General features: G+C 39.9%; 1 protein-coding gene, 1 long non-coding RNA gene and 1 pseudogene across 4 annotated transcripts; 2 read left to right on the top strand and 1 right to left on the bottom strand.

Annotated features, from left to right (window-relative positions):
- Positions 1 to 7,560: 7,560 nt before the first annotated feature.
- On the top strand, positions 7,561 to 7,939 carry LOC123777128 (large ribosomal subunit protein eL43 pseudogene; annotated as a pseudogene).
- Positions 7,940 to 13,171: 5,232 nt separating this feature from the next.
- Positions 13,172 to 16,853, bottom strand: LOC148107974 (uncharacterized). Its single transcript, XR_015721328.1, has 2 exons — positions 16,719 to 16,853; positions 13,172 to 15,911 (listed from the first exon to the last, which is right to left on the bottom strand). It is a non-coding gene; the product is annotated as an uncharacterized LOC148107974 (long non-coding RNA).
- Positions 16,805 to 20,608, top strand: SRSF1 (serine and arginine rich splicing factor 1). Of its 3 annotated transcripts, XR_015721327.1 has the most exons (5): positions 16,805 to 17,132; positions 17,540 to 17,724; positions 18,096 to 18,268; positions 19,030 to 19,148; positions 20,088 to 20,608. XR_015721327.1 is itself a non-coding variant. In XM_087854536.1 (4 exons), exons 1-4 carry the CDS (start codon positions 16,939 to 16,941, stop codon positions 19,066 to 19,068), a joined length of 591 nt encoding a protein of 196 aa, XP_087710662.1. In that variant the 5' UTR covers positions 16,805 to 16,938; the 3' UTR covers positions 19,069 to 20,608. The 3 variants fall into 3 exon arrangements, 2 of the variants coding, with proteins under 2 accessions (XP_087710662.1, XP_045629668.1); XM_087854536.1 differs by having other exon boundaries at positions 19,030 to 20,608; XM_045773712.2 differs by having other exon boundaries at positions 18,468 to 20,608.
- The last annotated feature ends 6,663 nt before the right edge of the window (positions 20,609 to 27,271 follow it).

Genomic DNA, 27,271 nt, shown 5'->3' with positions numbered 1-27,271 from the left:
GTACTGGGCACGAGCGGGGACAAGGATTGCCCTGGGGCGTCAAGAGAGTAGATGTCGAGGAGCAATTGTGCTGGGTCCACACTGAGCGTAGAATCCAGAATGACAGAGGAGACTGCGGTGGGGGGGAAGCGGGGGCCGGGGGGGGTCTGGGTTTTTTTTCCTCTTCTACATGTAGCAAGTACTACCGTTCATGTGAAAAAAAAAAAGTTACCACATTCAGAGGCCTATTTATGCCTAAGATTACCATTTTTTACTAAGGGGAAAAAGGATTTTTTAATATTTGGTAAAATATACATAACAAAATTAAGGCATCTGTGTGCTTTTTTTTTTTTTAAGAATTTTTTTTTAAAGTAATCTCTACCATGGGCTCGAACCCACAACCCCAAGATCAAGAGTCACAGGCTCGACTGATTGAGTCAGCCAGGGGCCCGTGACAGTTTTTCAAATAAATGTGTAGTTGTGCTATGTGCTGAAACTGGAGCAGGAGACTGTCCCGCCTGCAGGTGGTATTTCTGGAACTGTAAGAAGAGATCGGCATGAAAACCTGGAGTTTAGGTAGACTCATCGTGGAATTAGTAACTAAGAACCAGGGTCTCAGTACAGAACATCTTACTGTAATTCCAATCTAGAACTATATCGTGGTCCCGAGTCTTTAAATAAGTCTATCTGGCTGGCTTCTCTTAGGTCAGAGCTTTTTACCGTCTGATGAAGGTATCGATGATGTAGATGTTTGAAATGTTTTAGAAAAGCCAACGTATTAGAGAATTTAACCTATCAAACGTGTGATTTTCATTTGAAATGTTTATTGTCATTAGACACAATATTTTAAAATTCTTATCCAAGTACTCCATGCTTTGCAATGTAAACTCGACTCTCTAACATAGTTTAAAAAGTAAAATAGTGACTTGAGACAACAAAAAACAATAGTTTCTAGTCAATTCCAGCGGTAAACACTTTTCTTTCTTCTAGTTCTTCTTGTAATAACCTCCACGTTTCTGCGATATACTGTTCTTTTGATTCATCAATTGCAGATAGTATCCAGTGACTTCTGAAGATATATGAGTGTGCTTAACTTTCTTACACCCCCCCCATCCAACTTTCAAATACAGTTATATCACAATTTTTTCTTGGATCCACGTTTCACATTTTAGTTACCATGACTATGTAAATATCGGTCAAGGCCGATCCAACAGTATACTGCGGTTTTACTTCATCTCTTGTAAACCTATTTAGTTTCCCCTGAATTAATAATTAACTCAGTTTAAAAATAAACATTTCTATCTTAGAACAGTTTTAAACTTACAGAACCATTGCAAAGATACAGAGAGATTCCATAAGGCCTCCACCTGGTTTCCCTTATTATTAACAACTTACATTACTTACACTGGGGTATAGTTGTCACAATTAGTGAATCAATAATGATGCATTATTAACTAAAGTCAATATTCTATTCAGATTTCCTCAGTTTTTCCCTAATGTTTTGTTTTGTTTTTTCTGTTCCAGGATCCTGTCTCCTTGGACTCCTTCTGGATCTGAGAGTTTCCCAGACCCTCCTTGTGTTTATGACTTTGACAGTTTTGAGAATGCTAGTCAGGTATTTTGTAGAATAACTGTCAAGTAGGACTTGTCTTATGGGTATTTTTTTTTTAAGATTTTATTTATTTATTTGACAGAGAGAGAGAGAGCCAGCGAGAGAGGGAACACAAGCAGGGGGAGTGGGAGAGGGAGAAGCAGGCTTCCTGCAGAGCAGGGAGCCCGATGCGGGGCTCGATCCCAGCACCCTGGGATCACGACCCGAGCCGAAGGCAGACGCTTATTGGCTGTGCCACGCAGGTGCCCCTTGTCTTATGTTTTTGTCACAATTAGACTGGGGTAATTTATTTGGGGGAGGAAGACCATTCTCATCAGATCACACCAAGAGGACCTATTATTGATATGACTTATCACTGTTGGCATTAACTTTGATCTTCTGGCTTACGGGAGTGTTAGCTCTCCCCCCTCCCCATTTCTATACTATACTCTGTGGAAGGAAGTCACTATGTTCGGCCTGCTTAATGAGTGGGGAGTTAGCTCCACATAAATTATTTGGAATTCTTCTATGTGGGAGATTTGTCTATTCTCCCCACTTATTCAATCATTTATTTATACAGTATGGACTCACGGATATCTATTTTTTTTTAAAGATTTTATTTATTTATTTGACAGAGATAGAGACAGCCAGCGAGAGAGGGAACACAAGCAGGGGGAGTGGGAGAGGAAGAAGCAGGCTCATAGCGGAGGAGCCTGATGTGGGGCTCGATCCCATGATGCCGGGATCACGCCCTGAGCCGAAGGCAGACGCCCAACCGCTGTGCCACCCAGGCGCCCCACGGATATCTATTTTTTATACTTGGGTTATCATCCAATACAACTTTTTTTTTCATTATTTTTAAATTGTTCCAGCTTGGCCATTAGGAGTTCTGTCAGGTGGCTCCTGTGTCCTTTTGACATATTTCCATCATTGGAAATTTGGGGGTGAAGGGAAATCCCATCATTGGGATTTTTAAATTTTATTTTATTTTATTTTAAAAATACTTAAGAAAGAGCGGGGGAGGGAGGGCCCACAGAGGGAGAGAGAATCTCAAGCAGGCTTCCTGCTGAGCTCAGAGTCTGACGTAGGGCTCAACCCTACAACCCTGAGATCATGACCTGAGCTGAAATCAAGACTCAGACGCCAAATCGACTGAGCCACTCAGGCGCCCCCAATTTTTTTTTTAGGCGTTCTTTTACCTTCTGCTACTACAAAATGCTACAGGCCCATATTGTATTTTTCCTGATCCAGTTTTAGAGTCAGTCATTTCTCCAAGGAACCCTGGTTCCTCCTGTTGGAGAATGGTATTAGAAGCCAATATCTAGGTGCTAGTGTGCTCACTGCTACTAGGTTGTCTTGCTTCTAGGCCCTCCCGGCTGGCAGAGATAGGAGATACACACTGTGTACTAATCCGTGTATACCCGCAGATCTATAAATATTTCTTTTTTTTTTTTTTAAAGATTTTATTTATTTATTTGACAGAGAGAGAGACAGCCAGCAAGAGAGGGAACACAAGCAGGGGGAGTGGGAGAGGAAGAAGCAGGCTCATAGCAGAAGAGCCTGATGTGGGGCTCGATCCCAGATCGCCGGGATCACGCCCTGAGCCAAAGGCAGACGCTTAACCGCTGTGCCACCCAGGCGCCCCTAAATATTTCTATATGTAGCTGAGTCTCTCTATATAAACATGAGTTCATACCATCTCCAACTCTATTCCAATTACCACATGGATCATCCTTGCATCTGCCCCTTACTTATCTATAAGCTCCCACTCCAATGAGAACATAGCTCTCACCATCAGCCATCCACTTATTTACTGATTCGATTGCAATACACACACACAGATTTTTCAGAATTATTAACCCAGGAAGCACCTAGTTGTTGTTTTTTTATCAGTCTGTATACAGTGCTTATGTACAGTGCCTTTTGTCTTTCATTTTACAGACTGCATTCATTTCCAAAGTTACCTAGTTCAGACCTTTAGTCTCCCACTCCGTCCAGAGAGGTTGCTTCATATATTTGCAATACATTTAGATTTGTTTGTCACACTATGCATTTTATACTGGGTTCCCTCAACCTCCTAGATCACATTTAAAATTTGCATGAATTGAACTTTGTGCTGTAAAGTTCCATGGGTTTTTGGAAAAGTTCTATAGGTTTTAATGTCTTATATTCACAATTAGAACATCACACAGAATAGTTTCACCACCCTAAGGAACCCATGTGTTTCACTCCCCTCCTCTTAAACCCCTGATGACCACTGATCTGTTCATCATTTCCATAGTTTTGTCTTTTCCAAAATGTCATATAATTGGAATCATACAGTATGTGTTTTTTTCAGACTGGTTTCTTTCCCTTATCAGTATGCATTTAAAATTCATCCATGTCTTTTCATAGCTCATTTAATTACAGAGTAATATCCCATTGTATGGATACACCAACCTCATTTTTCATGGACTTAAATTTCTTTGAACTTAGCATTAAATTTTGCAATACTCCTTGATACTGAAATGTTTCAATACAAGTTTTACATGGTCATTTTTGCCAGATGACCTATCCGTTACTTTTTTCCCTTTGCTAGAGACACGACACCTGCAGTTTTTCGGTGTCCTGCTCCAATCCAGACTAGCTGTCCTCAAAAGGAGCTGCAGAATCGTCCTCCTGGGTGTGCTCTCTGACATCATGCTGGAAATTCCTTTGTCTCTCTCTATGTAAACTTCTTGTTCTCTGCATCCAAGGTCTTCTTTTTCCTTGGTTTACTTCTTTCTTTTAGTGGAACATATCCTTCAGCACCTTCCCAAGAAATAATGACTGGAAGACACATCACTGAAAATTCTGGCTTCACTCAAGATCGAGAGTTTGGATGTGTATAGAATTGAACATTGAAAATAAATTTTTACCCAGAAATGTCAGGGCACTGTTCCATTGTTGTTATTGTTGTTTTAGTTGTTTAGTATTGTTGTTTATTGCTCCAGGGTTGTTACTGAGAAATCGAATGATATTCTGATTCAGGGCTGAGAGGGAGGGTGTGGTAGGTGATCTATTTTGTTTTCATTAAAAGATCTTAGGATATTTTACCTATGGTTTTCTAAAATTTCATAATGATAGAATTTGTTGAGAGTTTCATTTTTGTTCATGGTACTGGGCATTTGGTGATCTCTATCCATTGGAAGACTCATATCTTCTAGTTCTGGAAAGTATTTTTGTACTATCTCTTTGATAATATTCTCCCTACTATTCTGCCTTTTTTTTCTGGAACACTCATTAGTTTTTAAACTTCTTGAATTCTCTAATTTTCTTATCTTTTCTCTCCTTATTGTCATCTAGTTACTTTTCTAGTTTCTGAGAAGTCTCCTTGATTTTACTTTTTAATCCCTAGTTTTAGTTCTTGAATTCTTACTATCAAACTTTAAAGTTTCAGAGTGTTCCTTTCTTACTCCATGACTGTTTTGTACACACACCACGCACACGCAATGTCTGCTCTCCTTTTTTCCTGTTTACTTGTTTCAGTCTCCCTCTTTCTTACTGGACATTTTCCTTAAACGTCTGGCAGTCCTTGACCGGCCATTCACATTTATGAGTAGGTACTAAAAAGCTGATTGGAAGCAGCCTATAGAAGGGCAGTACTTGACTGTAGGGAGAATTGGCTACAGTTCTTTTGCTTTTGGTCAAATCAGAATTTTCCAGAGTCTATCTTCTGTGTCAGCCTCCACCACTCAGGTACCTGGTACCCTGTTTCGGAGTCTTTCATAGGTTGTGTGAGGGAATTCAGCTCGTTTTGGGTGCCCTGCTGGGACTCTGCCAGTCCGCCAAGTCACTCATTGACTTCCCACTTCTACTTTTCCCAGTTTCTACTTCCCTGTATATGCCTCAGACGTCTCCTGAGTTTTATCAAAGATTGATTTTGTATCTGGTCTTTGTTCTTGTGTTTTCTGAGATGACAATGGGACAGAAATGTCTATATACTGCCATCCGAAAACCAGAAGTCTTCTAGAACCATGCTTGTTTGGAAAAGTTTGATGAATATTTGTGATTTTAATCTGAAAAGTTGAAGAGAAATTGGTTAATTTTCTAAATAAAATTTTATAATTATTAGGTTGCTAAGTAGTGTTACATCAGGAAATTTTGCTTTGTATTAAATTTGCATGACGGCCATAAGTGCCATGTATGGGTACCATTCCCAACACACTTACACAGTGAGGGTTCAGGGTATAAATGAACTTATACCAATTAGATGTACTGCTGCCCTAATACAACAAATTATAAAACTTCCTGCTATAGACAGCCACTCCTAAACATCTATTATCAGTAGCAAAATAGCTACATAGTAAGGTCCACAGTGAATGTCTCTGACAATTGCCAATGGAAACGATCCAGTTCTTTCCAATGTCAATAATACTTACTGTGCATGCTCAGTTGCTTATGGTTGACACACTAGAAATTAAGCTGAAGGAGATGGAAGATTAAGATAATCAAAACCAGGACATCAAAACAACAGTATCGAATGTCAATATATTGACTACCCAAGCATCAGTGTGCATTTATGGAGCAACCACTGTGTGCCTGTGCTACAGGCTGAAAAAAAGAAAACATGACACCTTTTCTCCTGGAGATTTCTTTCTTTCTTTCTTTCTTTTTTTAAGATTTAATTTAGAGGCGCCTGGGTGGCTCAGTCGGTTGAGTGTCTGCCTTCAGCTCAGGTCATGATCCCAGGGTCCTGGGATCAAGCTCCACATCGGGCTCCCTGCTCGGCTGGGAGCCTGCTTCTCCCTCTGCCTGCCGCTCCCCCTGCTTATGTTCTCTCTCTGTCAAATAAATAAAAAGAGACACAAGCGGGGGGAGCGGCAGGCAGAGGGAGAGGGAGACGCAGGTTTGACACTGAGCAGGGAGCCCAAGGCGGGCTCGATCCCATGGATCATGACCGGAGCCGAAGGCAAATGCCCAAACGACCGAGCCACTCAGGCGCCCCTCCTGGAGGTTTCAATTCACTTAGAAGGAGCGCAACATACACATGAGCAACAATGACCCAATAAGACCGAAGACAGAAGTGTGGCTAAGTCCGCCTTCCGGACACTTTGCGGTGTGTAGCGCTGCTTTAATTTGGGGTTGCCAGTATCCAGTCTCTAGCTTCTTGAGTGTTGACAGACAAGCGCGGCAGTGGCAGCCCCAGAGCGCCATTCAGTGACAAGGCAATTGTAATTGTGGTGGTGGCTGCTATGACTTCCTCGTCCCAGTTCTACGACCCCTGAATGGCGTCTTAGGCAGTATGCAGGATTTTTTTGTCTCAGTAGTTCAGGTTCTGGCCTCTGATCTCCAGTTTCCTGATGGTGACAGAGGAGCCACATCCTTGATAGATCAGTTCTGCAGTGCTGTGGAAGTCACCCAAGAGGTATGCCTTGAGTCCGTTCCTCCACTGCTCCCAACAATTTGACAATTATCTAATGTCCTATATTTAACCCCTTTCTGCTTAAGACACCTAGAGTATGTTCGCTTCCTACATTGAACCCTAATATCGGACTAATGTTAGGAATTTGAAAAAGGTTTGAGAGAATCAGTTATACTAAATATGTAATTACTTTAAATGTTTCGTGAAACTCGATGAACTACTTACTCAGCATGCTAAATGTTGAGGACTTAATCTTTTCAATGTAAGTATTGAGCATTAATCATAGAATAAGTAAAAGTAATGGAACTTATCTTTATACAACCTATGACAGGATTAATAATTACCAAGATGTTGAAGTTGATCTTAAAGACTTAAGAAAAACTAGATAAGAATTTTAATATATTGAATATCAATTAAAACATAAGTATAAATAGGAACCCCCTCCAACAGAAATCTCCCCTTAGACATTAAAAAGTACAACTGACATTTATCGCTCCCTCCAGTCCCTCAGACAGAATCTAATATTGGAGAGTGCTCAATGCAAGTTGTTGAGTGAATAAATGAGCAATGATACCATGAGAAAGATCTCATCATCACAATTTTAAAGATGAAGAAAGTGAAGTTTAACTGCCTCTCTTCGTCTCTGGGCTCAGACCTAGTTTGCGGGGACACGGCTACACGCACCAAGAAGGCTGGAATCGTTGGTAAATATGGGACCCGTTCTGGTGCCTTCCTCAGAAAAAGAAGATTGAAATAAGCCAGTACACCAAGTACACCTGCTCCTTCTGTGGCAAAACCAAGAGGAGGAGATGAGCTGTGGGGATCTGGCTTTGCGGTGCCCTCAGGAAAACGTAGCTGGAGGGACCTGGACCAGCAGCGCCGCTTCTGCCCTCACAGCAAAGTCGGCCAGCAGAGGACTAAAGGAGTTGAAAGACCAGGAGAAGCCCGCCATCGGAAACACCACTAGCCTAGAGCAAACGCGTTAAGTCGCGGAACAGCAAAAGCAACAAAACAGAAAGAAAGTGAAGTTCAGAGAAGCTTACCACTAGACCAGTGGCCTTTAAAATTGGGTTTATACACCCAGGTAGTATGTGATAAAATACTTTTTTTTTTTTAGAGGAAGAGAGAGTGGGAGGGGCAGAGGGAGAGAGAGAGAATCTTCAAGAGGCTCCATGCCCAGCGGAGAGCCCAACGGGGGGCTTAATCCCCCAACCCCAAGATACAACCTGAGCCGAAATCAAGAGACACTCAACGGACTAAGCCACCCGGTCACCCCTAAAATATCATGTTTTGTAATCACGTCTTATTATGTACACAATACGACAGTGCAGAAGTCATTACATAATATCTAAAAATGTACGTACGTGAGAGGCCTGTGCTCAAAACTGTTTTCGTGGTGGTATGAGCGGCCAGGAAACTTTGTAGGCTGCCGTGGTAGACCGACGGCAAACTGTCCTGGGCTGGTGTCATGTTTCCTTACGCTTGTACCCCTCAAGTCCAGCCCGGGGCCTGGCGTAGCAAGAGCGCTCGATAAATGTTCAGAATGAGAATGAATACACGAATAGATGAATTGATGAATAAAGGGACATTCATTTAGATGCCCCGGATCACAGAACAAGCATGTGAAGGTGTCAGGATTCAAATTCAGACCTGCTCACTTCCGGAGTCCGTACTGTTATAATAAGAATAGGTCGTGGCACAGCCCACGCAACAGATCAGCGAGGAGGAACCTGAGATGTTTTTCCAACTAGTTTTTAAACACACACACACACACACACACACACACACACACACACACATACACACACACACACACACACACACAAGCTCTGAGCAACAGAGGAAAGCATTACATTAATTAGGAGGTTTTTATCATCCTGTCAGCTTTTCCACAAGGGAGACATTCTTCAGGAACATAGAAAGGCAAAAGAGCTATATCATATTTCCTCCAATTATGTATTTGGGTAGCACTTGACGATGTGCCCTGCAACCTCCCAGAGGCCAGGGACACTCTTCTTTCTCTATGTGATACATGGAGGGAATTTCTCACCTTTTTTTTTTTTTTTCCGGCATAGGCCACATCTCTGCCCTGAGAACAAACAAACTTAATTAAGACAAGAACTTCAACCTCCTTTCTACCAAGCTATATCCCCACAATATCAAGTTAGTCACAAGACAAAGTTGAGTTTTATTTATTCCTCCCTCCAAAGAATAGTAAAGCGGACCAACATCTGAAGCACAAATGTTGATAATCCAAGGGCACAGGTGTTCAGAGCCTGAAGGAAAAGCAATGGGAGATCAGTGAGAGCTTCTGTGTGCAAGGCACTCTACTACTAGTTGATTTCTACATGTTATCACATTCGTATCTTTACAACAACCCTAAAAGTACCCTTATTATCCCCATTTTATAGATGAAGAAACAGAGGCGTAAGCAAGTTAAGGAACTTATGCAAAATCACACAGCTCGTCGATGGTATAAGGGGTTTAAACAAAAGCCCATCACACCAGACCAGACTGCTGGATTCCAGAAGCAGAAATGGAGGGGAGCGCCTCTGCTCGCCCTTGGTTGCCATTAGATAACAAGTAAGAACTAAACCTTTTGGGAAGCCACTGAAATTTCTGGGGGTTGTTTTATAATTGAAGGCTTACCTAACAGAAGTTGGTTGATATAGGGAGGTTTTATTTTTTTACTGTTCATAGCGGTGTAAACTTTGGAAACCACTTTAAGAACTTGGTACAATGCAAATCATGTTTGGTGAGAGCCTCTATTGCTTTATCCCTCTGACTTAGGACAAAGGCTCAAAAATGATAGGCGCTCTGCAGGCAAGACTGAATCTGTGGGGGCGTGGCTTTGGCATTCAGATGGTTGAATACAAATTGCTGCATCAACAACGAGAGAGAGATTTTCTTAAGGGGCAATCAGAGTATTTGAAGAGTACATTGTCAGATGGAATTTTAACTACAGCCCCAAATATTCATATGTGTACTTGCAAACTAAGAATTTGTAAGAAACACTCTGGAACAGTGACTTGATATTATTGGAAGACATGCCTATAATTTCTTTTTAATCTGTATTTAGTTGAAACTAAAAAAAAAAAGGTAGAGTGATGAGCAGTTATTCTATTCATAAAGGTGAAAGATCTGAATAATCCTTTAAACTGTTTCTTTTGTGCTAAGAAGCCTACCTAATGGGGCTTTCTAGTTGCACAAATTTAAAGCAACACCCACTTGCTCATTTTGAGAAAAACTATAAAGAAAGCTTTTTTTAAAATGCAGATTATTTTAGATAGAGAAGCTGAATATATTACTTGGGCATATAAATTGTGCTTGGCGAATATATGCTATGCCACTGTAAAAAAAAAATCTGGTTTAAGATTTTATTTGAGAGAGAGAGAGGGAGAGAGGGAGCACAAGGGGAGGGGCAGAGGAAGAAGCCGATTCCCAGGAGCCTGAAGGGAGGCTCGTGTGAGGCTCTGATTCCAGGTCCCTGGGATCATGACCTGAGCGGAAGGCAGACGCATAACCGACTGAGCCACCCAGGTGCCCCACCACTGTAAAATTATTATGGGGGCTTAGGAATGTACAGATAGAAATATTTCTTACCTTGTCACTGATGTAGATGTTTTTGTGGGGATGAGTATGTGATTTAAGATGTGGCTTGCACTGCATCAGAACCTGAGATCCAAAAGGCCACATAAAGGAAATCCAGACTTGTTTTTCAACTCTCATTAGAGGAACTGGAACTGGAAAAGGAAAAATGTACTGGACTATGTTTCGCTGGCAAGGTTCATCCTTGACTATGTACCGAGATTGTCCTACATGTGGCGCTAATTGTGAACAATCCAGACTTCAGAAAATCCATGTTGGCTCATTAAGACCTGATGAATGAGATGGAGGGAGAGGTATATTCCTGCAGGAGAGAGGAAGTTCCTCTAAAGGCAAGCATTCTCACTCTCATCTCATATAAAGATAGATCCTAAGACAGGAAATGGAGACTCTGAGCCAAAGGAAAGAATTTTTTTCTCCCCTGGAGGCTGGATTCCACAAAGAGTAGAAAATAACTTGGAAGGAATTACAGCTGGAGAGGCAGAATGGCTCCTGGCCACATGGAAGCAGGTGCAAGCCAGACAAGGAAGAGCCCCATGGGCATGGGTATAGATTGTAGACTACACAGGTATCACCTCTGGGGCCAGCAGGGCGGTGCCAGTACCAGCCTGAAAGCTGGTGGGATCCCAGAACTGTAGAATATAATCTGCAAATTTTGGAAATTTCATCTGCAAATTCCACAATGAGTGGACAGTAATATTTACTTAGAACAAAACCTGTTATGAACTCTGCATGCCACATTACTTTAATGCAAGAATGGTTACACAGGGGCGCCTGGGTGGCTTAGTTGTTAAGCGTCTGCCTTTGGCTCAGGGCATAATCCCAGCGTTCTGGGATCAAGCCCCACATCGGGCTCCTCTGCTGGGAGCCTGCTTCTTCCTCTCCCACTCCCACTGCTTGTGTTCCCTCTCTCGCTGGCTGTCTCTCTGTTAAATAAATATCTTAAAAAAAAAAAAAAAAAAGGAAGGTGCTGTGACCACCACCCTCCTTAAAAAAAAAAAAAAAAGAATGGTTACACAAACCTGCACTCTTGCACTGGCAATTTTGAGTCAACTAGACTACAAAAGAATGCAAACCAATGGAGCAGAACACCTCCTCTTCAAAGCTGTTCCCACTGGCAGGGCAGTTGGTTTCCACCAGTTCTTGGTACCCTATTGCTAAATTATAGTAATGGCTGATGAAGCATGTGTAAAAAAAATGTATTAATTTTAAAAAGTGTATTAGTTATGGTGACAAATGTTAACAATGTAAAATATTACCCATGACAAAAACAACGGGGGGGGGGAGGCCATGACAAAACTGAATTTTTGGATTCAGTTTAAGTAAAAATCACAAAAGCAAGTCATTTCCTTCTTGGTTAGAGATTGGTGAACTTTTTCCATAAAGAGCCAGACAGTAAATATTTTAGGCTTGTGGGCCATGTAGTCTAGTTGCAACGACTCCACTCTGCAAGTAAATCTAGAAAAGTTAATTCTGAGACTTTTCAGCTAATCTGGGATACCTTTTAGAATAAAGAAAAAACCAAAACCTCATATAAATAAATTTTATTGAAATCATTTCCAGCATACTTGGTAGCATTATTAACCTCTAATACCAGTGCTACTAATAATCATAGCTAACACTTACATTGGACTCAGGCTGTAAGATTTGTCAAAAAAAGGTAGCATTTTTGGCAAAAAAAGCATATCTGCCACGTTTTTTATAAAATTCCTTAAAGAGCCATTTACTCCAATTAGGAAATGTACAACAGGAACTGCAGTTTTAATTTTTAAGGGGAAGAACTGAGCAAAAAGAGGGAGTCATAATATTAATAGGAAGAGGAAGATGTGGTGAAAATACATCTCTTTATAACAGATCATCTTAAAAGCTGGTTTCTGGCAAAATCATATCTTATTGTTATTAATGATGGGAAGAATTAGCCAAGAACAAAACAAAAGGACCCAAAGAATAAGGGAAGCCAGTCCTCAAAAAAGATTACCAAGACTACATTATTAGAGGACCTATTTGGGCCTATAAAGCGGCCATCATTTTTACACTGTGAAATGAAAACAATCCTTGTACCCATTGTGTCTATCCACTTGTAGCAACATGACGAGGTTTCCATAGAAACAACATTCTGCTCATCTAATGGCCCACCTCTTTCAAAAAGCAGTCAGTAAATTGTCAGTAATATCATTTTAACAGAGATTTTACCGGTAATAAAGAAGTTAAAGCAGAAATCTGTCCTCAAAAATATAGTTTACTAGAGATGAGACAAATACAAATGAAATAAAAAGATATATACTGTTTCTTCCTTTTTCAAAGAATATTGAGCACTAAAACAAGTGGAACAAGGGAATAGAGTCATGCAAATCAACAGTTCCTGGAGGAAACTCCTGTACCCAGGAGAATCAAGTACTCCTAATCTTTTGTCTCTTTACCCAGTAAAAGTAACTGTTATCTCCAAGGAAGACGGTAAGGATTGACACATGAATATGGAAAACAGAATTTCCAGATTTGGAAAGCCACATTTCAGCGCAAATTACTCTACAATACTCCCTATCTCCTACAATACCTTTAGAGAAATGGTACTGGAGAGTGATTTTGCTGATTTTGTAAATAATTTTCCCCAGTCATGTTGAAAAACAATTTTATTGAGTTATAATTTACATACTATATAATTCACTCGCTTTGTGTACAATTCAATGATTTTTAGTATATTTACAGAGTTGCGTAACTGTCACCACAGGTTTAGAGAATTTAAGTGTTCGGCAACTAACTGAAAAAATGGGTTCTGTGACTTCAACCCTATTTTTTCCTCAAGCAAATATTTCCAGGGTAAAATACAGTGCTGACACTTGTATATAGTTTACCAGATTGAATCGAAAACATTTAAAAGTTGAGGAAGTAACTTTTTATAAACAGCAACAACAGTGTTGAAAATATGGCAACTTCTGAGATTAAGCTGGTACAATGCAGACTCCATAAATCAGCTAGCTGTGGGAACAATCCCTAAAACTGCCAGTGAATGAGTAACCGAGGAAGGAGTTGACAAACACTCTGAACCCCTAATTCAGATGAGGATGTAATCTCGGGAGGCAAATGGGAAGTGGTTGGAAATCAGAAATCTAATCGATTGTCCAGTATGCTGCTTAGACAAGGTTTATGTGAAGATCAGCCTACGGAAAGAGAATTGCCAGGGCTCATTCGGTTGAGCGTCTGACTCTTGATCTTATCTCAGCTCCTGATCTCAGGGTCCTGAGTTCGGGCCCTGTATTGGGGTCCGTGCTGGATGTCGAGCCTACTTTGAAAAAGAAAAAAAAAAAAAAAAGAATTGCCAATCTTTACACAGTATCATTATCCTGGAAACAGACACACAAAATCCAGGGCAGTATGAATTTTCCTGTCTTGGAAGAGGTATACTCAGGTCTCACCATTGTCTGAACGAGATCTCTCAAAACAATTTGCCTCATTTTGCTTGAATTCCTCATTTACTAAGCAACTGCCTGATTTGTTTTCCAGACCTGCGAAGAGTTATCCTGGTGTGTACAATCGGAGCATCCTGTCACCAAAAATGAATCTGCTCCCCCTACTCCCCACCACCCAACAAATAAACAAATGGTTTGGTTTACCTGCTGTCTTGTTTTTTTTTATTCTTGTGGACTAAAATATGTTAATCAACTCTGGGATACTGATATTAAGACCACACCCTCAGGGCACCTGGGTGGCTCAATCTGATTAAGCTTCTGACTCTTGGTTTCGGCTCAGGTCGTGATCTCAGGATCCTGAGATCAAGCCCTGCGGTGGGCTCCGTGCTCAGCCGGGATTCTGCTTGAGATTCTTTCTCTCCTCCCTCTGCCCCTTACCCCTGCGATCATGCTCTTTCTCTCAAATAAATAAATCTTAAAAAAAATAAAAATCACACCCTTAACTCTAATAGTCACCAAACTAATGTTATCCTGGGAGACCTTGATAAACAGCCATTCAGATTTTTCCTGCTACATCCTGACTTCATCATGGACCCCAGAATCTATAATTTGGTTACATTCAAATACAGTAAGTCAACAGAGGAACAAGAATGTCTTATTCACTCCATATTAAATTCTACTTGTATTCCTCTGAACTGAACATCAGAAGTGACTGCATGAAATTAGACAAGAATAAATCAAAGCAAATTCACAATTTTCTTATTTTTCTGGAACAAAAATGCCTTGAAATTAAAAGCACTTATGTTTAAATCACTTCAGTTATCATTACTTAACATTAATCAACAGATGAGCCTAAATAATTCTAAGTGGATGGATAAAATAACAGAAAATGTGCTCACTAAATAACTATTCAATACATGATATGCATGCAATTTTTAAAAAACTATCTTTTCTGCTACTAACTGAACAGGACAGTGCTAGAAACTGAATAAATTTGTTGAAATGTGTCTTTTTTGGCCAGCTTCTCATTTTAAAAATTATCAGGTTCTTTTTTTTATTAAAAGCTCAGTTTCAAAAATATTGAAGGATAATCAATGAAGGATGGTCTAAAAGACAGTCTGTCCTTCCCTCTAAAATTTTCAGAGGTTCTCTTCCCTTTGGGAATCTACAGACCCCTTTAAGAATCTGATTAAAATTTCAAATCCTCTTTGCAGAAAAAGAACATGCACATATATGCATAATTTTGGAAACCATCACAGAAAGTTCAAGGACTACCAAAGATCCTCTATGAATCTGTTCAGGATCAAATTGAATTTGTATTTTGGGATCACTCAGAGACATTTGTAAAATGCACTCAATCAACTTTTAGAACTAAGAAGACATGGCCTTCTCCTAAATAAGCTATTTATTTTTCAATCTCAAAGGCACTTAGGATTTTGAAGATACTTGTGTTCCCTTCTTTTCTACGACTTCTGGGATGACTGGAGTCAAATTTGCAGTCCGTCTTTAGTAACTGACCAGGCAATTACTGCAGGCATTTTGTATAGTAACCTTACCCATGACTTCATCTTAATTCCTCCCCCCTTATTTTCCCATTTCCCCTGAGTTCTTAGTCCAGTTTTAATAATGTTTTAGAGTATCTCTGCCTCACATCCTTGGGGACTGTTATAAACAAACACATAATCTGAAAAAAATCCTCACACTCAGGGTGCAGATGTTTTAGCATATTTATGACTGCAGCGTTTTCTTAAAAATTGAATCCATTACTAATATTTTAAAATCCCAACATTTCACATAAAAATCCAGATTTCAGATGTCGCTGGAAAAAATGTAACAAATTCTTATCTCCCTGGACCAGCGTGCAAGTGGGATCAGTCCTAAGCAGCAGCTGTAGTCTCCAGGGGTCACAGTTCTCACACATCCATTTTGCTCGTCTACATATTACCTGAAAGGGCAGGGAATGAGTTCAGAAAGAGGAACAGACTTCAGGATTCTGCAAACACACACGCTTTTTCTTGATCGTTGAAAGGGTTGGATACATAACAGGCGCAATAAGCTCTTCAAACCTTCACTGGACCTCTCCTCTGCACTAGGCCTAGCGGTAGGCGATTAAAGAGAAGCTGAGGTCTGAGTCCTGGTTGACTGGTCAGGGCTCAAACCACCGCACTCGATCAAGGTGTGCTTAACTGAGCTAAACAAAGTTAAGTTTTGAACCGACGGTGGAACGGTACTTAGTGTAGAGTATTTACTAAGGATTCTAAACTGGGTTGCTCTAAATCAGACACTTGTCTAAGCAAACCACGGCCTGTGCTGAGGAGAAAGGGCAGGAAGACAAAGTTACGCCTTGGCTCGGCATTGAAGCACCAGAAGCGGAGCTCCCAAACCAGCCGCACTCTCCAAGGATGTTCGCGTTTCCGGAGCAACCGCCAGGTCCCTCCCCCCTTAGCTCCGCCCCCAGCAGTCTTTCCCGCCAAAGGCCGTTAACGCCGCAGAGCATTGTGGGACAAGGCTCAAGGCTAGGTTTCACCCAATGCTTTCAAGGCGCAGACTCGTTTTAAGAGACTCATTCTTGGAAAAACTGACTATCTTTTAAGACTCGTCAGGGACTAGTAACCCCTTTAACGAGGAATCTGTGATTAATTTTTACCAAACGGCCGGTCACTTCACTTGCAAACCACTCCGCAAATAGGGGACGCGAGGAACTTTTTTCTCCCTTCGCGCGGAGGGTGACGTCGCGCATGCGTGAGCGTACCTTTCGCAGCTCCCGTTACGCTCTTGCGCGTGCGTACTGAGGTCGAATAGCTGCTTCCTCCCGCTTCTCTTCCTCCCTCCCCCCATATCCGTGCGCCGAGCTGATAAAGGCGCCATTTTGGAGGGGCCGCGGGAGACGTGGTGTCGCTGCGGGCTCGCTCTGCCGTGCGCTAGGCTTGGTGGGAAGGCCTGTTCTCGAGTCCGCGCTTTTCGTCGCCGCCATGTCGGGAGGTGGTGTGATTCGTGGCCCGGCAGGGAACAACGATTGCCGCATCTACGTGGGTAACTTACCTCCAGACATCCGAACCAAGGACATTGAGGACGTGTTCTACAAATACGGTGCTATCCGCGACATCGATCTCAAGAATCGCCGCGGAGGACCGCCCTTCGCCTTCGTTGAGTTCGAGGACCCTCGGTGAGGCGGTCCGGGGCTTGCCGCCTTGAGGCAATAAGTTGGAGTAGTTGGGGAAGGCCTTGATACAGAGAATGGGGAGGTGGGCTGTTAGGTTGGGGGTAAGACGATATCGCCCATGCAGGAGCCGAGTAAGGAGCCGAGTCGCTATGGCTTCTCTGGTGGCTGGGCCCACGGACGTCGCCAGAGCGGACTCTCCGTCTCGGAGCGGGAAACTGAGGCGCCGAGGGCTGGTGTAGTGGTCGGGAGGCTGGCGTGCTTCTGGGTGGGGGAGGGGCCATTCCTATTATGCAGCGCATGTGGGCTCTTCCACGCTGGGTGCGCATGTGCGGGGGCCGCTAGTTCCTGACTGAGTTAGCTGCCCCTCCCGGGTCTTATTCTTACACCTTTTGCTTTCTATGATCACGCAGAGACGCGGAAGACGCGGTGTATGGTCGCGACGGCTATGATTACGATGGATATCGTCTGCGGGTGGAGTTTCCTCGAAGCGGCCGTGGTACAGGCCGAGGCGGCGGCGGGGGTGGAGGTGGCGGGGCTCCCCGAGGCCGCTATGGTCCTCCATCCAGGCGTTCTGAAAACAGAGTGGTTGTCTCCGGTGAGTTTCTTTTTCGTGAGGGTTGTTGAGAAGGGACAGGAACCACTTTTAAGTTTTTCCTTGAGTGACAAGTTTTGACAAATGCAAGTTTTTGTGGTAGGTCTTAAGTTTCTTGGGTGAATTTAGTAAACAAGGATTACTGTAGTGGAGGTGTACCAATATACTACTTATTTAACTTACCATTAGGTTGGATATGAAAATCTTTACTTTACAGATAATTTCGGACTTTGGATTCCAGAATTTTAATAAACGACTGTCTACCTAGAATTTTGAATCTAATCATTTATTTTAAAGTAGTCTTTGTTCTAGTGTAAATTTTAAGTTTAATGTGAAATTTAGATTGATTGGTATTGAAAAAAATACTTTTTTAGGACTGCCTCCAAGTGGAAGCTGGCAGGATTTAAAGGATCACATGCGTGAAGCAGGTGATGTATGTTATGCTGATGTTTACCGAGATGGCACTGGTGTCGTGGAGTTTGTACGGAAAGAAGATATGACCTATGCAGTTCGAAAACTGGATAACACTAAGTTTAGATCTCATGAGGTAGGTTTTACACTTATTCTTTTCTTTGGCCAGAATTGGATACAGTGGTCTTAACAGTGGAATTTGAAGGTAAGATTCAGGCAAGGGTGTCCAAGTAAAGTACCAGATTCCTGGTTTTAGTTACATTGTATTCGTTCAGCATGCCTGAAGACAGATGAAAGCTTAGATCTTTCAATCGAAAGTTCTGTCTATTCAATAGGGAGAAACTGCCTACATCCGGGTTAAAGTTGATGGGCCCAGAAGTCCAAGTTATGGAAGATCCCGATCTCGAAGCCGTAGTCGTAGCAGAAGCCGTAGCAGAAGCAACAGCAGGAGTCGCAGTTACTCCCCAAGGAGAAGCAGAGGATCACCACGCTATTCTCCCCGTCATAGCAGATCTCGCTCTCGTACATAAGATGATTGGTGACACTTTTTGTAGAACCCATGTTGTATACAGTTTTCCTTTACTCAGTACAATCTTTTCATTTTTTAATTCAAACTGTTTTGTTCAGAATGGGCTAAAGTGTTGAATTGCATTCTTGTGTAATATCCCCCTGCTCCTAACATCTACATTCCCCTCATGTCTGATAAATTGTATTTTAAGTGATGTCATAGACAGGATTGTTTAAATTTAGTTAACTCTCCATGCTCTTCAGACTGTGATATTGTGTAAATGTCTATTCTGCTCTGGTTTGTGTGAACTGGGATGTTGGGGGTGTTTGTGGTTATCTTACCTGGGGAAGTTCTTATGTTTATCTTGCTTTTCATGTGTCTTTCTGTAGACATATCTGAAGAGATGGATTAAGAATGCTTTGGATTAAGGATTGTGGAGCACATTTCAATCATTTTAGGATTGTCAAAAGGAGGATTGAGGAGGATCAGATCAATAATGGAGGCAATGGTATGACTCCAAGTGCTATTGTCACAGATGAAATTGGCAGTATTGACCTTATACTAAAAGGCAAGGGTTAAAAGTGATTATGTATATATATATATATATATACACGTCTACCTTAAAACACTTGCAAACATCTTATGCAGTTATCTTTAGCTACAATTGCTTTGCTCTTTAAACCTTGGCAATTGTGGCAAAATTACATTGCCCATTTTGTAACAATTTATTTGCTCCCTTCCCCCCTTTTTTGTTTTAATAGGGACTAATGTGGGAAGAACTGGCTAATTTGTCACAGTGCTTAGTTACAACTGTTAATGTGTGACCTGCTGTTGGTGTACATGTTGGGTACAGGGTGTCTTTAATTCCAACCAGATAGAGTATAATATCAATACTGCTAAATCTGCATGTCCTCTGTGTGACTGATATAGCGTTGCTATTTCATTTTTTTAAGACAAAATGAAAGCAAAATAGAGAATTCCAATGTATTGGTGTAGATAATCTAGTTGGGAATACTTTTAAGTCTCACCTTTCCCTTTAAACTAATATTCATAATTGACTCATGTTTAAAACTTTAATTTACAAATTAAATTGCAGATGGGAGCATTAGGTTTAGTTTAGACTTAGGGTGGGTAGCAGTACCAGTAAACTTCTCAACTACATAACTTTTTGCAACCACAAAACCTGTAATACGCTGTACAGTAACAAGTGTTGGCATTATCAGTTGAACTGTAAATATAAAATGCTTCTTCCAGTTAGTCTCTATGATGATTAAGTTTCTAAAATTTATCTGAACACCATTCAGAAACTTGTTTTGGGGAATTTGATAGTTATTGATGTACATCTGTTAAACTGATGACAGACATAACTCATCATTCCCCAGAAACCTTTTTTGATTACAGTATCTAACATTTTGCCTCCTCTTTTTTGGTTTTGCTGGTTATAAAGGTTTGGATTGGAGAGGGCTCACTGGATCCCAATCCTTGGAGCTGGATCATTGGATTCAAATCATAATGTGGATAGGATAGGGAGGATGAATTACAAGGATTCATGGAGCGGGATCAGATTACCAGGAACATAGGAGTGGATTCCTGCCCCAACCAAACCGCATTCGTGTGGATTTTTTTTTTTTTTTATTCAACTTAATTGGCTATTCCAAAGATTTTTTTTTTTTCCTATTTTTGACGATTGGAGCCCTTAAGATGCACGATGGAATTGTGTTTTGCATTTTTTGGTAAAAGGAGCAAAGCGAGGACCTGGAGATAATACGCTGGAGCAATCTCCTTGGAAGGATTCAGCACGAGTAGATGGTAAACATTTAAAGGGGAAAGGGGGGGTTTGTTTAAAATAGTAAATCAGTAAGTCACTTCTAAATTTAAAGAACAAAATTGGAGTTGAAGAATAAGTAGGTTTCCAATTGGCTATTGCCGTTTTTCTTTGAAAAAAATAAACATTTTTTAAAAAAACTATGCATGGTTGTCCTTTTTCCTCTTCATGTAAAATTTTAACTGGGTGACTATAGTTTATCAGTTAATACTTGGATAAGATTCTGTTATGTGTTAGTAAATTGAAGGTTCTTGAAAGGTAATTTTTAATAAATGGAATTAGCCATCTCTTACTGTTAATTATGAAAGTCTTTTGGGGGAGATAAGAATAAGGCAGTTGTGTATATAATACAGTAAATGGGGGATGATCTAGTTTCTGAAAGAAAGTTTTCCCATAGTTTGGTAAAAATGATTAAATTTATAGATGTGTATTTTTTGGTGATCATTTAGACAACAGGCTTTTGTGCAGAATTGGGTAGTGACTAGTTAATGTTAACTTGGGGATAGCCTTTGAGATTTTCAAGCTTTTCTCAAAAATTGGTAAGTATTGAATGTTAAATTCAGCACAGATTAGAATTCTTAACACAAATTACATTTTTTTCTGAAATGTGAGTAATACACTAGAATTTCAACTGCTTATTTATTGTTATGGACTTTCTTTAGAATTTTGCCTTGCAAACCCTTCTCGACCATAAGATTATTCTGTATCTAAAACATCCCAAAGCAGTGATGATTTATATCTTAGTCTCCTAGTTCTTGTATCTTTTTATTTGATAGCCCCTTGGTGCTAAATTTTCAATGAGTTGGGGGAGGAGATTTTTACGTAAAATCCCTAATCTTTTTCTTTTGATTTCCTCATAGCTAGTCAAAACCATCAAAACATTTTTTTCTGCACCCAAAAGAAATAACTAAATCTTAACATTTCCCTTGGATGCTAATCAGAGTTGGAAGGTGAATTTAAGGCCACTATGCAGGTGACATAATTTGAAACCTAGGAAAAACTAGACATAATCTTGGTAATAGAAGAAATGGGCCCCAATAGATTTGCATAAGGGCACCCAACCAGAACATTTAGATGAACCTTGTGGAATATAAGGAGGAAGAGAAGGGACATTAAGTTCAAAACTAAGATTCCACTTGTAAGTAAAGAGCTTGGTTTAGATTAAGGAAGTTACTAGTTTTTATTCAAGAATTCAAAATACAACGTTAAAGATTTTTACTATTCAAAGCTGTTAAATGTATAGAATATAAGTATTTTTAAACAACTAATTTTGGAAAGGTTAATATGAGCTAGACTTAACGCCTGTGTTCATTGAATGTGTTGGCAACCAGACCAAGATGAAAATTGCCTTCACTGAAGATTGAACGCATTTAAATTAAGTTGAAAGCTGTGTTTTATTAAAAACTTAAGTAGTCCCAGTCTCAGAATTGAAGTGAGATAGAAAATACTGTCTGATAACAGGCTGGCTGAGGACTTGGCTGCATATTTATAGAAGGTAGGTGGTCCCTGGACCAGACAGCTAAAAGCTGTGAGGGCAGATAAGAGACTTTGTTTTTCAGTCTTAGAAAATGAACCCTAAACTTCTACCCATTTTGGCAACTGTTAAAGTTGCACTGCTTTGGAACTAAAAAAGTAGCCCTGAATTGTTCCCCTTTGCTCTCCCTATTTATGTCCCTTTAGAATAATAGTGTAGGGAGCCTATAATTAGTTTGTTATTGTCTAACCAAGGAAAAACTTTAAGAAGCAATTATTTTTCATAGCGTCAGATTGAATAACCCACCTTGCTGTTCAGCCCACATCCTTCTGGAAAAAAAAGGTAAGAAACCCATTTTCTGATTCCTAATTGTTTGGGATCTGAATTTTATTTTAAAAAATTTGTTTAATAATTTTTTTAAATACTGTATGAACAGATTTTCTTTGTTAAAAATGTTTCCCCCCTAAGTTTTATACCTTCATAAATTGAGTGCTCCTGTGTCCACTTTAGTGTTTAAGTTCAGTATGATTCTAGAATTTCAGCTTTCTCAGTTTTACCTTTGAAACCTCTTGCTCATTAGGACTGATGTGTGGTTTTTTTTTTTTTTTCAAGTTTTCTGTGTAGATGAATTTCTTACGTGTCTTTTCACTTTGTATATGAAGTTGTACTGAAATTACAAATTAAGTTTCATGTATGTATTTACCATAAATAGTATTAAAAAGAAAGAGGCTATTAGGCTGAAGTTCTGTTGTAACATAACCAGTCTTCGGTTTCATTTAGTTCATTTAGTTCCATCCCAGTATAAAGAGTGCAGAGGCAGAAAACCGGTTCACAATCTCTTATCCAAAAAATTCTGAAAACAGAATTTGTTGTTGAATGTGAAACCTGACCAGAATTGATGCCTTCATTTTACACTTAACTGGGACTACACGGTCTTCTGCAGAAATACTGAGCTTTTATTACGCAGTTGCCATAGGCTTTGCTGGGGGTGTTACATGATACAGAGTCTATATATATATACACGCCATACTTCATTACATAAAGTGTGAATGGCTCTGAATTGCAAATACACCTGCCGCCTTGAGTTTGGATAAGAGATTAGAGAACTCGAGTAGAATAGAGGGCTAAAGCTTCATGTTAAGTGTGGATCCTTTCTTAATGGAGATCTAAGTTTGCCGTCTTTTCAGGCTGAAGCAGCCGCGAGAAAAAAGGTATGACCCACATTTTTTTATATTCTGTTGCTATAGTGGACTCATAATTGTATTCCACTGAAGGAAATATTCTGCCATCCTAGTATATGCAGTGGTATATTCTTTGGGGATAATTTGTTTTCAGTATGGGAATATTGATCAATATCCTATAGGAGAAGCTAGAATTGGCATGAAGTGATGAGATTATAAGGGAACATATGTTCATTTTGATCGTCTCTTGAATAAATAGGAATCCTGGCAAAAATTTGGTTTAAATAGAGGCCCAAGAAGTTGCAGTATACTTAAACCAGCACTCCTGTGATTGAGGACTTTGGGGATGCATCTTGATAACTTCAAAAGCTGTATGTAAAGGTGGTTGTGATTTTGTAGGAATCAAGGAACTTTTCTATTAAAAAAAAATCACTTGGTGCTTCTGTAGTACCCCCCCCCAAAATAAATTGAATACATTAGTCTTCTCATGTAGAAGTTAATTTAGGCAGAAATAACCTCATAGTAAACATTTTAAGTTCCTTTTGCTGGGTTATTTGGGAGAGAAAACTTAACGCATGCCTTTGCATAAGGAGTTGCTGTTTTAGGTAGGTGTACAAAACAACAGATAGATGAAACAATACTTAAGATCTTGAGTTAAGCAGATTCTGGGTGTTTGTCTTTATCTCTTAAGTACAAAGGAGTTAACATTGAACCAAGTCAAAAAATTTCTTAACTCCTGTTACCTTGTGACTGAGAACTATTATCAGCTATTGATAGAACTATCAGTATGAAAGTAGTAGAAATTGAGAGCCTCTCTAGAATGCTATCCTCTTCACCAAATACGAGCAAAACAACTTAAAGAGATGCCAAATGTCTAGTAAAAGTTTTGGGTTTTTTTGGTTTTTTTTTTTTTTTACAATTCTGTTCTACTCCCCCTATTGGAGTAAATGCTAGGGAAAACCATGTAGCCACTAGAGGGAGCTATTATACAGAATGAACCAGGAAAGTATCCCTACTGCGAAGAATCCCTAAAGCAAGGTGGAAACCAACTATCTTAATGCTATCAACTCCAAAGTTAGGTGGGGTTTTGGGGGTGGGTGAGTTTTCTCCCTGTAACTTGACCTCTGCCTTCTCATCTGTTGAGTAAGGATCCTTTTGGGTCTTGAACAGAGCTTTATTAGTACTAAACCTCTAAAGAAGAAAAGTAGATTCAGGGACTTAAGAGAGAATGCTGTAAACGTGAATCTGTTTGTTTTTCTGCCTCCCCGCTACACCTAGAGGTACAGATAAGTAAGGCCAGAAGTGTAAGAATTGGGTACAGGAGTAGATGTGCTGAAAATAGCAATCTAGGCACAAAATTGATCTCAGGAAAAACGAATATGTTTTCAGAGATCTTTGTCTTTTTTTTTTTTTTTAATGGTATGAAACATTTCTGGAATCTTCTCAGCATTACGGAAATACTTAATGAGTGTTTGTGTCTTAAAACCCTGCTTATTCATAAAGTTGACTTTATATTTTTATTTTCTAGGCCTGGCTTAACTAGGCAGAGTATCTTGTGATCAGAAGGTCCATACACATATTTCTCTTGCCATGTTTACTTAATGCCATTTTATATTAAGACAGCTGAAAATTTCGGGGAATTAACACTTTAGCATTCGTCATTCCCATCATCCCCTTCCCTATAACCTTAAATTGCAAAAAATGTAAAGGACCCAAACTTAACCTCCTATTTAAATTCACTGAAAATACTATTCAAATTTCTTAGGCCCACTTGATCTTAGTCAAGAAAATGGTATGGGAGCACTCTCCTTAAAACAATGCTAGAAACTTGTCTGCTTTGAAGAATAAGATGCTAAAAGCAAAAGTATTTTTCCAGGAGAGAAGAAAATCAAGTTTACACAGTAGAGCTTTTGTCTGCCTGCTTGACATTTTCTGTGGCAAATGAGCCACAGAAGGTGGTTGCTGACTAGTAGGCTTGGTGCAAGTTGGATTGAGAATGCTCTAGATTGGTTATTTCCTATCCTTAATCCTAGGAATGTTAGCTATGAGGTCTCCTTAATTTAACTTGTGAAGAGACACTCTAAAACCAAAATTCTACGTTTGAAAATCCAGCATTCCCTTTGTAAAAGAAAAGGCTAAACTTGGAGATTGTAAAGTGCCAGAGGCATGGCAGAATTGTGTCCTGGGGTGCTGAGTATTAGGGGAGCCTTAACACACAAAGTTTGGGATAAGCTTTCAAATTGCAGCAATGATTAAGGTTTAAAACAGGAACAGACTGCTGCATCCGTTAAGCAAAAGATAACCTACAGCCTTTAAATACGACTTCAAAGTCCTGGGCTGAATCTCTTCTGCCCCCAAAGTGGTTGGCTTAGAAATGTGACTTAATACCATCTACTGTATGGTCCATGAATGCCAAGTGTGGTTAGAAATTCATTAGTATCTTGACCCCAAACCCCAACTGTCCACCAGCTACTGTTTCTAGGGTAATTTTTTTTTTTTTTTTTTTTTAATGAAAAATGTGTCCTCTCACTTTCTACTATAGTTATTTGAAACCTCAATGCTTGGAGGTTATTCTTAGAAATACGGCAGCTGAGCCCTTTGGTAACTTAGCCCCTAGCCTATACCTCTGTAGTCTCATCTCTAGCCCTCCCCGATATACTCCATATCCCAGGACTGGGCCTTCTCCAGCATTTCTTGTATTTGGTCCTACTGTTTCTTCCTCCTGCAGTGCTTGCTTTCTGCTCATTTAGAGAGGTGTAACTTTGGGTAGTACCTCAGAAATTACCTCCTGGAAACTTAATACCCATCATATGGGCAGAATCATTCCCTTGTGTGTGGACACATACTTGTGTATTTTACTCTAGTGTCGCTATGTCACCTAGCTTGCTTGCACTATCCAGCCATCTACTTAAACTTTCTTGCATCATGGATTTTTATTTTCTGAGGAACCAAGACGGTGTCTGGCACAATAGTCACTTAAGTCGCTTAAAAGAAAATGCATTATTGGTTCTTCCTCTGTTTCCACAGAGTATTGCTACTGTATTTTAAAACTGCCATTCTGCCTTGATTATCAGTGATCTGTTTATGTATCTGTCTTTTCTAACAGGTCGTAACCTTTCTTCCTCCCCCTTCCAGGTACATAGCACAAAATAGCTATGCACTGAATAGACACTCAAGATAATTACTCAATTGCTTTGGAAGAGAAATCTAGAAATTTGAATTATTTCCCGTTCTGAGTATCTTGAATAAGTAACCAGTAAATATAGGTCTAAATCTCTTTTGTGTCTAAGTTGGGTATAAATCTTTAATATTTATTGTGTAGTAGTAGAAGCTAAATATTTGTATGTAACATTAAAATATCATTTTCCATTCTGTGACCTCCTGGAGTGTTTCTAGTTATTTTTGGAGACTTTTTTTTTTTAAGAAATTTAAATTATAAATCAAGAGTGACATCCACATTTTAAGATGTGAAATGTTTAATTACCAGTACAGCAAGCACACTACAACAAAACTAAAAATGGGTCCTTTGTCCTCTAAAACTAGGCACTAAACTTACACCAAGGTCATAGTTCAGTTCTATGACTTTCTTTGTAACCAGTTCTTAGCCACACTACCATTGTATCTACGACTTGAACTATAGTTTTGTTTAATTGCCACATTAAATTGCTGTTTAGTTTTGTGTTCCATCTGCATTTGCCACACCAGCATACTTAATCTGTGCACCCAGATTCATTACTAAAGTGTTTTAGCTGGTTTCATGGACTCCAGTCTCTATCCTGGCCATCAAGTCTGATCTTCCTAAAACATCATGTCAACTCTCCTAATACAAATCAACAGTGGGTTATAGTCTACCTTTCCAATTTATCACTATTCTCAATTACATCTTCCCTTGGTCTACTAAATACTGACCAATGCTTGTTCTTGCTTTTGTGTGTAGACATTTTTCTTTCCCTCCTCCCACTTAGCAGTCACCCTGAAGCTTCAAATCCTGGTCATCCTCAGGATGAGGATGTAACTTCTAAGCCCATATAATAGCTCTCTTTGTGATGCATTTAATTTCACAATCTTTTATTACTGTTGAAAGTTTTCTGTAAATTTTTCCTACCCAATGAGGTTTCTGTAGTATTTGTATCTCCCATTCAGCCAAATGC

This window comes from Ursus americanus, chromosome 23, assembly GCF_024610735.1.
Source record: "Ursus americanus isolate L20-20 chromosome 23, mUrsAme1.1.p, whole genome shotgun sequence".
Lineage (NCBI taxonomy): Eukaryota > Metazoa > Chordata > Mammalia > Carnivora > Ursidae > Ursus > Ursus americanus.
The sequence above is the reverse complement of the archived record's forward strand: the minus strand, read 5'-3'. Positions and strand labels throughout refer to the sequence as shown.